Source organism: Amphimedon queenslandica, unplaced genomic scaffold, assembly GCF_000090795.2.
Source record: "Amphimedon queenslandica unplaced genomic scaffold, v1.1 AMPQUscaffold_11975, whole genome shotgun sequence".
NCBI lineage: Eukaryota > Metazoa > Porifera > Demospongiae > Haplosclerida > Niphatidae > Amphimedon > Amphimedon queenslandica.
In genome coordinates, this window is record NW_003547786.1 from 1 (window position 1) to 9,701 (window position 9,701).

A 9,701-nucleotide genomic window follows, 5' to 3' on the forward strand; every position below is an offset into this window, starting at 1 on the left:
GGAAGAGAGAGAGAGAAAGAGGGAGGGAGGGAGAGGGAGGGAGGGGAAGAGAGAGAAAGGAAGGGAGGAAGAGTGAGGGAGGGAGAGTGAGGGAGGGAGGGAGGGGGAGGGATGGAGGGAGAAGTGATAGTGTTTTTAGTCATGATTACTCCATTACTGATGCTAATGGTCTTTAACTATATTAGTACATCCTAAAAGTAACAACTCATTGAAAACAAACATACCGCCCACTCACAGTCACATACAGTTTTATGTACACGTACTCTTTAGTGATGTATACAAACCTCCTACTATTGTGGACACTCTAAAATAAGGTCACTCACCTCTATAACGAGGAGGGGTAGTATCAGTCCCAATACAATAGTAATGTGTAACAATGAACCTCTGAAATAAGGACAGGTTCATAATCAGGAGCTAGGGTATTATTGGGTCCCAAAGTGTCCGGAATAGACAGGATTGACTGATGTACATGTACATGTACTCCACTGCTTAAAAATGCATTAATCCTAATTGATAGTTACATGTATAGTACATTTGTCTCATTGTATCTTTCATGTTCAATTACATTTATGCCATTATTTATCCCTTCTTCTTACCACCACCACCTGTCCTTATGTGTAGCAAGCAGATGAAATGGACTACCCAGTTAGGAGTTACCTAGTGTATGCTGACACTGAAGAAGACATGGAGTCATGGATACTGGCTATTAACTCAGAGATAAAACCAGTCACTGGCCAAAGAGGAGGAGGAGGACCTGGTATTAAGATTGACGACAAGGTTTTTGATGAGGTACAATAATTATTATGATTAGTAGTTGATGTAGTACTTAACTTTATTCCTCCAGTTATCAACTACGGTTGATGAAAGTCCTAAACTAACTCATTTAACAGCTGCCAGACCTAAAGTGAAGGGAAGGAGGACTCCTCGTAAATATGCAACATACCATGAAGATGACAATAAAGAAGTTAGTCCTTAGATCTTTTATGATTCTAAAAGTATAGGAAAATTTATTTATTTATTTATTTATTTTTAGGAATCTGTTGAATCTTCAGGAGGTGCAGCTCCAGCAGAAGTGGGTGGAGTTATTACCTCCAGTGGTAGTACCAGTGGTAGTTCACCGAAGGACCAGTCACCAGTAGACTCACCAGTAACCAGGAAACACCAGCGACCAATGGTGGCCCTGAAACCAAAAGTAAAAGAAAAGGAAGCTGAGAAACAAACGGAAGAACAGCAACAGCAGCAACAACAACAACAACAAAAACAGGTAGAGGAGGAGAAAGAGGAGCAGAAGCAAAAAGAAGAACCTGAGTCATCAGTTAGTAACCCTGCACCGGCTTCAGAATCAGTTCCTGATCAAGCTGTATCTATTCCTGATACTGATCTCAAATCAACGTCAAGTACTGATATCAAATCAACATCAGGTGTTGATGCTGATCCCAAATCAACATCAAGTACTGATATCAAATCAGGTGCTAATCCCAAATCAACATCAAGTACTGATATCAAATCAGGTGCTGATCCCAAATCAACATCAAGTACTGATATCAAATCAGGTGCTGATCTCAAATCAACGTCAAGTACTGATATCAAATCAGCATCAGGTGCTGATTCACCTGTTCCTGATATACCTGTTCCGGTTTCAAAAGTAGCTCCTCCAGTGACTTTTGCTAAGCCACGCCCACCACCGACAAAACCAAAGACAAGAACTTATTCAAAAAGTCAACACGATGAGACTCCACCCGTCCCTGTCACTCCTACCCAGGCCACGCCTACTCCGGCCACACCAAGCCCTCCCACTGTGTCTCCTAAACCTAAACCAAAGCCTCCCCCACCTAAAGCAAAGCCTCGTAAAACTTCAGAGGCCACACCTACTGAGGCCACGCCCACTATTAAACCAGTTCCTAAGCCTCGAACTCCCAGACCACCTTCAGTAGACTCAAACTCCTCCTCTGAATTGAAAATAGGAGATGAAACCATGGCAACGAGCACTGAGACTAATGTTCAACAAAATACGAAAAATGATCTAAAGGAGGAGGAGCCTGTTGCTAAGGAAGAACCTGTTGCTAAGGAGGAGACTGTTGCTAAGGAGGAGCCCATTGCTAAGGAGGAGCCCGTTGCTAAGGAGAAACCTGTTGCTAAGGAGAAACCTGTTGCTAAGGAGGAATCGGTTGTTAAGGAGGAATCAATTGCTAAGGAGGAGCCTGTGGCTAAGGAGGAATCGGTTGCTAAGGAACCAGAACTGGTGGCTAAGGAGGAGGAGCTACAACCCTCTGTTGCTAAGGAAGAGCCTGTTACTAAGGAACAACCCCCTGTTGCTAAGGAGGAGCCTGTTGCTAAGGAACAGCCCCCTGTTGCTAAGGAGGAAGGTCAAGAGGGGGAGAGGGTTAGACTGATCTCGTATGAGAATGTCATTTTAAAATTGAAACAAGACGGAGAACTAACTTTATCGGCACCCCCTGGGGTTAATGAAGAGGGCGTGGCTGATAAAGAATTGACTAATAATGAGCCACAAATAGTTGACAAAGAAATTACACCCAAATCAAGTGACGATGCAGCCACACCCACTACAGCAGTTGAAAAGATCACACCCATTTCAGTTGAGGCCACACCCACTGCAGCTAAAGCCACACCTATTTCACCAGTTGATGATGTCGTATATGATGTACCAAAACCCCTCACACCTAAACAAGTTACCATGGTAATTGACGACAGCACGTATGACGTTCCCCGCCCAGTTTCATCATCTCCTATTGATGAATCGGATTATAAAGTGCCACGCCCAGTTAGTAGTCATGGCAACAGCTCAGTAGATGAGAAAGATGGAGACTATGACGTGATAAAGGATATAAAGAAAGAGGGCGTGGCTGATCCTGAGTATGACGTACCTGATGTATCACGAATGAGTCTGTCCCCGCCCCCTCCCCTCCCGCCCACACTAATTACTGATCGCCCATCATCAGTTGCTAGTACAGGATCCTCTGAAGGAGGAGGAGGGCCACTAGTGAGGGACTCTCTTGGGGTAAGTACATGTACAGTGTTTTATAGCTGGTCATTTTGGAGGGGAAACTTTTGTTAAAATATTAATAATAAATTTTAACTTTAATTGACTTATTTGCATGATACATAATGGTTCAAAATAGCTGGTTTCATTTGAATTGGTTAATGACTGCAAAACACACCAAATTTGCCAAAATTTCCCCTCCAAAAGACATCAGGTTGTAGTACAATTACCTTTAAGGCCCTCTGTGTTTATACACATGTGCATGATATGCTCCTTTGTAGTATGCTAAAGTTAATAAGAGGAAAGCTGAGTCCAGTAAACATGATTCCAATGAAGAGTCGGTGGATAAACTAGCAGCTCACATTCAGTCACTGGAGGAGAGGCAAGATCAGTTCACTGGGTCTGTTTCTGAAGGACTCCAGAAAGTGAAAGAGATATTGAGACTCGCTAAAATGATAAAAGCTGAAGCTGAAGAAATGAGAGAAGAAGCAGAAATGGAGCTGGCCCTAGCTCGAAGAGAAAGACACGATTCTGAGCTCTTGAAGAAGAACGCATCGGAAATATTGAGAATGGCAAAGGAAAAACTAGCTAGTTCATCTTAAAATTTTATACAATTGCCCAGTAGATTTTTGTATTATCCATAAAACTTTAATAATGAGTTTGTAATTTTTATACACTGAAATTTTTATGCCTATACATTTGATTGTTCTTGTAATTTACTAATTTATTATTTTTTGCTGATTAAAATTTAAATTATCAATTATAATTATTTTTAATAACTAAGTTCTAAAAAGTATACGGACGTTTGCGAGGTTTAGTATACTAGAATCACGTGTAGCATTTAAGATGTTTTTTGAATGAACCAGACAGTGTTCTTCAACTTCTAGGACTTTTCATGTTTATATTAGGTCAGTCATGCATGTTGTATGATTAAGTTAAGGCTATAGGAATAATTCCTATACTTACTGTCTTACATGTACACTAGACACCCAAGGGTTTAGTGAAATCAGAATTAAGATGGTTCTAGTCTCGGCCCAGCCCCTCAGTCCTGATCAGCAATGATACCTGTCAGGACTGTACGAGTACTGGTATCAGTTAGGCAAGACAGGTTTAATTGGAAGGTTATGAAAGCTGACATACAATCTTTTTTGATATAAAGGGCTTTGATAAGTTGAATGCAATGAGGAAGCTGCATGGTGCATAGCTGTGCTGAACCTGTGTAGTGACTGTTTTTGTCTTATATCAGCAAGAAAAGGGTGTACAATCTTTTTCAAAATATCACTAATTTTTTTAGTGGCTCCTTCTAACTATCTTTAATTCTATAAGCAAAATAATTTTAATTGCTGCAGAGATCGATTCTGTAGTGATGAAGTAATATTTACATTTTTAAACTTAAAGATACTGACTACTCATGTACATTGCTTTACTTACTCATCAATGTACATCATATAGCACATAATCTATGGCTTGCTTAGGCTTGGCAACCCCTTTAATGTTTTACATTTTTCTGGTAATGTATAGTAATTGTTTGATGACCATCTATGGTAATTTTATTTTTTAGCAACATTAGTCAGTGCATTCCATAACTGCAGCCAGCCTCTGTTTTTTGATGGAGATGAACACTCTACTGTACTATCACTTTTCTATCACTTCTACCGTGTTGTACATCATGTTTTAATGAAAGTACCTGGTGCAAGTAGATAAGTTTGAGGTAAGTTTAAATCATTATTGTTATCTGAGTGTTCAATTACTTTGCATCTACTAGTTTCCGATTACTCATGTACATGTTACTTTGTTGCCAGAAGTAGAGCACTGTTCTATTTCTGGCACCATGAGATGTTTGGTATCCTAGATATCTCAATAGAATTGTTGCAGTACATACACTTGCTATTCTTTATCCATCACTAGCAGGCCTGGGGTAATAGTAATATGTAATAGTAATTGTAATAGTAACGATTACAGGGTACCAAGTAATAGTAATAGTAATAGTAATAGAATCTTTGGCAACAGGAAGTAATAGTAATAGTAATAGTAATAATGGTCAAAGTAATATGTAATCTCAATATTACATAGCTATTACTTGCAGTGTTACACTAATGAGTAACACTAGGAAAATAGCAAGTTAGCCAGGAACTATTGCTCACTACTGAGGCTTATTATTGTAAATATAACAAAGAATTCTTAATTAGAAACTATAAAATGACTTACATTAACTTCAAAATTAGATTATTTTTATTAATAACCTATAAAAGTTTATGGCGTATTGTAATAGTAATTGTAATAGTAATATACTTTGTTGTAATAGTAATAGTAATAGATTACTTTGAAAAAAGGCTGTAATAGTAATAGTAATATAATAGTTAAAATTTTCAAGTAATAGTAATAGTAATAGATTACATTTAATTGTAATTGACCCCAGGCCTGATCACTAGTGCATGTTGGATGTGTAGTAACAACTTTCAATTATAAATAATAATTATAATGGCCATTAGTGCTAATCAACAGCCCTTGAATAATACATGTACTTATAATAATTTTTTTTAATAAGGTATTCAGTTCTTTAGGGTACATGTATACTGCAAGACATTTAAGATCAGTTTGCTTGGATCAACTATAGCTGAATAGCTACATTTTACTAAATGTATAAAATATATTAAAATGTTGTGTTGTGGCTTTACATTGTTCAAATTACTGTTTACATTGGCAACTAAGGTAAGTATGCGGGTTTAGTAATTAATATACCGACGCATTACTATACCGATGCACATACTATATCGGATAGCATGGATACCGTATTACTTAATTAACCATTAACCAAGCACATGCACTTGGAAAATTGAAAGAACCTTCCAGATAGATTGAGGTTTAGTCTCCTGTTAATCTATAAGACTTTATTCCCTAAAGTCTCATACTTGCCAGTGAAAACTATGTGTCAGTAACCTTTAATTTATTTATTTATATCTATTCCATTTTTACATTGTAGGCTTTGATAAAAAAGTTAAGTCGGCTGGCCATGTCGACAATCAGCACAAATGTCAGTTACTCCAGTTGAGTCCAGGAGATGGTATGATACATAACAGTGATAAATCAGTTGATTATCTTGTATATAGGCACAATTAAGACTCTGTATAAGAGAACTGTGCGCCAGTTGAGTCCAGGAGATGGTATGATACATAACAGTGACAAGTACATGTAATACAGTATACAGCATATATTTTGTGGGTATAAAATTTTGTGATTTGACTGCATTTTTCTATTTGCGAATAAAAATTTCGCGATTTTGATGTAATTATCACACTTACTATACAATCAGCACGCTATTTTGTGGATTTTAATTTTGCAAAATTTTCCAAAACGGGAAAATTGCAAAATTTAATTCCTGCAAAATATATGCCGTATACAGTATCTGTTATTCATTATTTTTAGGGACAGTGATCATCATCGTCATTTATTTGACGAAAAACTTGGTAGTAATCATCATTATTGAAATATCCCAAACGGGGGTCACTGTAAAAATTTTTGTCAGGATACTGACAAAAGACATGCTAGCTGGTGCCAGACTAGCCCAAAAGTAGTGTTGGGTATATACTGAATATCCTGTGTGTATTATTATTATTATTATTATTATTATTATTATTATTGCTATTATTATTGCTATTATTATTGCTATTATTACTATTATTATTATTATAAAATATAAAATAAAGTAGGTTATTATTATTATTATTATTATTATTGTTATTATTATTTATTATTTATTATTATTTATTATTATTATTATTTATTATTATTATTATTATTTATTATTATTATTACTTATTATTATTATTATTTATTATTATTATTATTATTATTATTTATTATTATTATTATTTATTATTAATATTAATGTAAAAGGAGTGAAAGATTTAAGGACACCAGAAAATTATGTACATGTAGTAGTAGTAGTGTTATATAGTGGTAGTTACGATTATCATTATTATTATTATTATTCATATTATACTAAACTAAATTTAAGTTGTTGTTATCCTCAAAATGAAACTGATAATAGTGGGTGGAGCTGTTGAAGTGTTATAGAATGATATTTCTGAAACTGCTAGTCTGCTACTGCTATAAAACCAGAGGATATAAGGACACTACGTGGAGGAGTAAAAAGGACCCACGTGCACCTCCTTTGGAGAAAGGGGATAAAGGCTGAAATAAGTTTTGACTGAGACGACTGATCTCAGTCAACATGATCATGAACATGAATTTTGAGATTGATCTACTTATGCTGTGTAGTCTGTAGTTTAGAAAGCTTGAGCTGACTCTGACTTCATTTTTTGAGTTATAGACTAGTCATTTTAAAAAGGAGCAAAAATTTCGGAAAAAGCCATAGACTATCAACTCAATTTCTTTACATTTTTCTAATGACTAAAATTTAATTGACTGCTACTGTTAGTATACGGGAGTTTGCATTTTTGCAATATTTAGTATACTAGAATCACGTGTATGATTTAAGATGTTTTCAAGACTTTTGTCAGTTTCCTCTCTCGTTCCTCGCTATGGATGGACCAGACAGTACTCAGGGTACCTCATTAATCAGCCCGAATACCAGTGGCTTAAAGAACTAGGATTACAAGAGAAAAATCCGGGAGTATACGATGGAACTAAGTGGTGTGGGAGTGGTCCAGTGAGTATTATTATTATTATTATTATTATAAATTTTTTAGGTGATTGATTCAATATCTCCAATTAATGGCCGACCCATTGCAGCCATACAAGAGGTACTAATAATATTAATTAATAATAATTAATGACCATTGGTCAGGGTAATAAAGATGATTACAATAATGCTGTCATTAATTCAATGAACGCCTGGAAGATATGGAGGGAAGTGAGTTCATTAATAATGTTTTATATTAATTAATTAATTGATTAGGTACCGGGTCCCTTGAGGGGTAATATTGTGAGAGAAATGAACGAGGAATTTAGGAAAAATAAAAATTCATTAGGAAAATTAGTAAGATGATTATTATTATTGTTGTTGTTGTTGTGTTGTTGTTGTTATTATTATTTGTTTTTAGATTGCTCTTGAAGTTGGTAAGTTGCAGTCCGAAGGTTTTGACGAAGTTGATGATTACATTAAATGTTGTGACCTTGCGATCGGACTCTCTCGTATGATTGGAGGACACATCTCCCCATCAGAGAGTAATTAATTAATTAATTAATTGTTTTATTGAATTAACTAATTAATTAATTTATTTATTATTAATTAGGACCAGGTCATATGTTAATGGAACAATGGAACCCATACGGGCTAGTCGGAATCATCACGGCTTTTAATTATCCAGCGTCTGTCTTTGGTTGGAACCAATCCCTTAGCCTAGTGTGTGGTAACTGTACTGTATGGTAAGTGGGTGGAGTCTGTTAATAACTAGCCCCACCCATTAATTAGGAAGGGATCACCCAGTACTCCGTTAACTCAGATAGCAGTCAGTAAGATAGTAGAGAGAGTGTTGACAAGTAACTCTATACCAGCTGGAGTCTGTACTAGTGTGTGTGGTGGGGCTGATATCGGAGAGTCAATGTGTAAAGATAAAAGAATTAATGTACTATCATTTACTGGAAGTACTCAAGTAATATCAATTAATGTTAATAATAATTAATTAATTAATCATAGGTTGGCCGTAAAGTAGGTGTGATGGTCCAGGAAAGGTTCGGTAAGAGTATACTAGAACTGGGAGGTAACAACGCCATACTGGTTGATGAAACTGCTGATGTGGATATACTAATGAATGAACTATACAATGGACTGTTTGTAGCTAATGGACAGTGTTGTACTTCTACAAGGAGACTGGCTAGTTATATTCATTTATCTATATTTATTTTTTTTATCTATTTATTTATTTGTTAATTAATTAATTTATTTGTTTGTTTATTTGTTTGTTTGTTTATTCCAGATAGTACATGATAGTCTTTATGATGAAGTGTTGAGAAGGTTATTAAAGATGTACAGCAAAACAAAAGTGGGAGATCCTTTTGATGGTAATAGCTCTAGCAACATTATATTGGTATCATTATATATACATTATGTATGTTATATTGATATAAGATATCGTTATGTTACAGATGAGGTTAGACTGGGGCCTGTTCATACAAATGGAAGTGTAGAAATGTTTGAAAAAACAATTAATTTAATAAAAGAACAAGTAATTAATAATAGTAATAATAATAATAATAATAATAATAATAATAATAATAATAATAATAAAACTCGTTAATTTTAGGGAGGAACTATTGAGTGTGGTGGAAATGTAAGTTTAATTAATAATAATAATTGATTAATTATGAATATTAATTAGGTAATAAACAGAGAAGGTTATTATGTCCAGCCTACAATAGTCACTGGCCTACAGCACGACAATGAATTGGTAATGAGGGAAACCTTTGTACCGATACTGTACATATTGAAATCAACTTCAATTGATGAGTCCATTAAATGGAACAATGAAGTGGAGCAAGGGCTAGCATCATCACTATTCACACAGTCCATTGAAAGGATGTCAAGATGGATGGGGTAATGCTTCAGCCACTACTTGTATCATTAGAATAACTAGTATTACATTATCTGATGCATATACATGATCTTATGTTGTGTAGAAAGCATAAGAACATTAAATGTGGACATTATTTATTTATTTTATTATAAACAATAAAA

General features: G+C 35.2%; 2 protein-coding genes across 5 annotated transcripts; both read left to right on the plus strand.

The window, feature by feature from the left end:
* Nucleotides 1-590: 590 nt before the first annotated feature.
* On the plus strand, nucleotides 591-3,683 carry LOC100639836 (proteoglycan 4-like). 4 transcript variants are annotated; one of them, XM_020004757.1, is made up of 5 exons: nucleotides 591-789; nucleotides 845-964; nucleotides 1,034-1,553; nucleotides 1,596-3,019; nucleotides 3,283-3,683. In XM_020004757.1, the coding sequence occupies exons 1-5, from the start codon at nucleotides 634-636 to the stop codon at nucleotides 3,601-3,603; spliced, it is 2,541 nt and encodes an 846-aa protein (XP_019860316.1). In that variant the 5' UTR covers nucleotides 591-633; the 3' UTR covers nucleotides 3,604-3,683. The 4 variants fall into 4 exon arrangements, with proteins under 4 accessions (XP_019860316.1, XP_019860317.1, XP_019860318.1 ...); XM_020004758.1 differs by having other exon boundaries at nucleotides 1,034-1,446; nucleotides 1,489-3,019; XM_020004759.1 differs by having other exon boundaries at nucleotides 1,034-1,440; nucleotides 1,483-3,019.
* A 3,297-nt stretch (nucleotides 3,684-6,980) lies between these two features.
* Nucleotides 6,981-9,661, plus strand: LOC100639963 (alpha-aminoadipic semialdehyde dehydrogenase-like). Its single transcript, XM_020004760.1, has 12 exons — nucleotides 6,981-7,673; nucleotides 7,714-7,767; nucleotides 7,812-7,877; nucleotides 7,923-8,003; nucleotides 8,068-8,191; nucleotides 8,260-8,392; nucleotides 8,439-8,619; nucleotides 8,664-8,840; nucleotides 8,944-9,028; nucleotides 9,113-9,192; nucleotides 9,271-9,297; nucleotides 9,346-9,661. Exons 1-12 carry the CDS (start codon nucleotides 7,503-7,505, stop codon nucleotides 9,562-9,564), a joined length of 1,398 nt encoding a protein of 465 aa, XP_019860319.1. The 5' UTR covers nucleotides 6,981-7,502; the 3' UTR covers nucleotides 9,565-9,661.
* The last annotated feature ends 40 nt before the right edge of the window (nucleotides 9,662-9,701 follow it).

Bases quoted from the DNA above. Each gene is read 5' to 3' on its own strand.
- LOC100639836 (XM_020004756.1), top strand. From the start codon at position 634: ATGGACTACCCAGTTAGGAGTTACCTAGTGTATGCTGACACTGAAGAA. The intron at 790-844 runs GTACAATAATTA...TTATTCCTCCAG, and splicing joins ACGACAAGGTTTTTGATGAG to TTATCAACTACGGTTGATGA. The intron at 965-1,033 runs GTTAGTCCTTAG...ATTTATTTTTAG, and splicing joins ATGAAGATGACAATAAAGAA to GAATCTGTTGAATCTTCAGG.
- LOC100639963 (XM_020004760.1), top strand. From the start codon at position 7,503: ATGTTTTCAAGACTTTTGTCAGTTTCCTCTCTCGTTCCTCGCTATGGA. The intron at 8,004-8,067 runs GTAAGATGATTA...ATTTGTTTTTAG, and splicing joins AAAATTCATTAGGAAAATTA to ATTGCTCTTGAAGTTGGTAA. The intron at 9,029-9,112 runs GTAATAGCTCTA...GTTATGTTACAG, and splicing joins AGTGGGAGATCCTTTTGATG to ATGAGGTTAGACTGGGGCCT.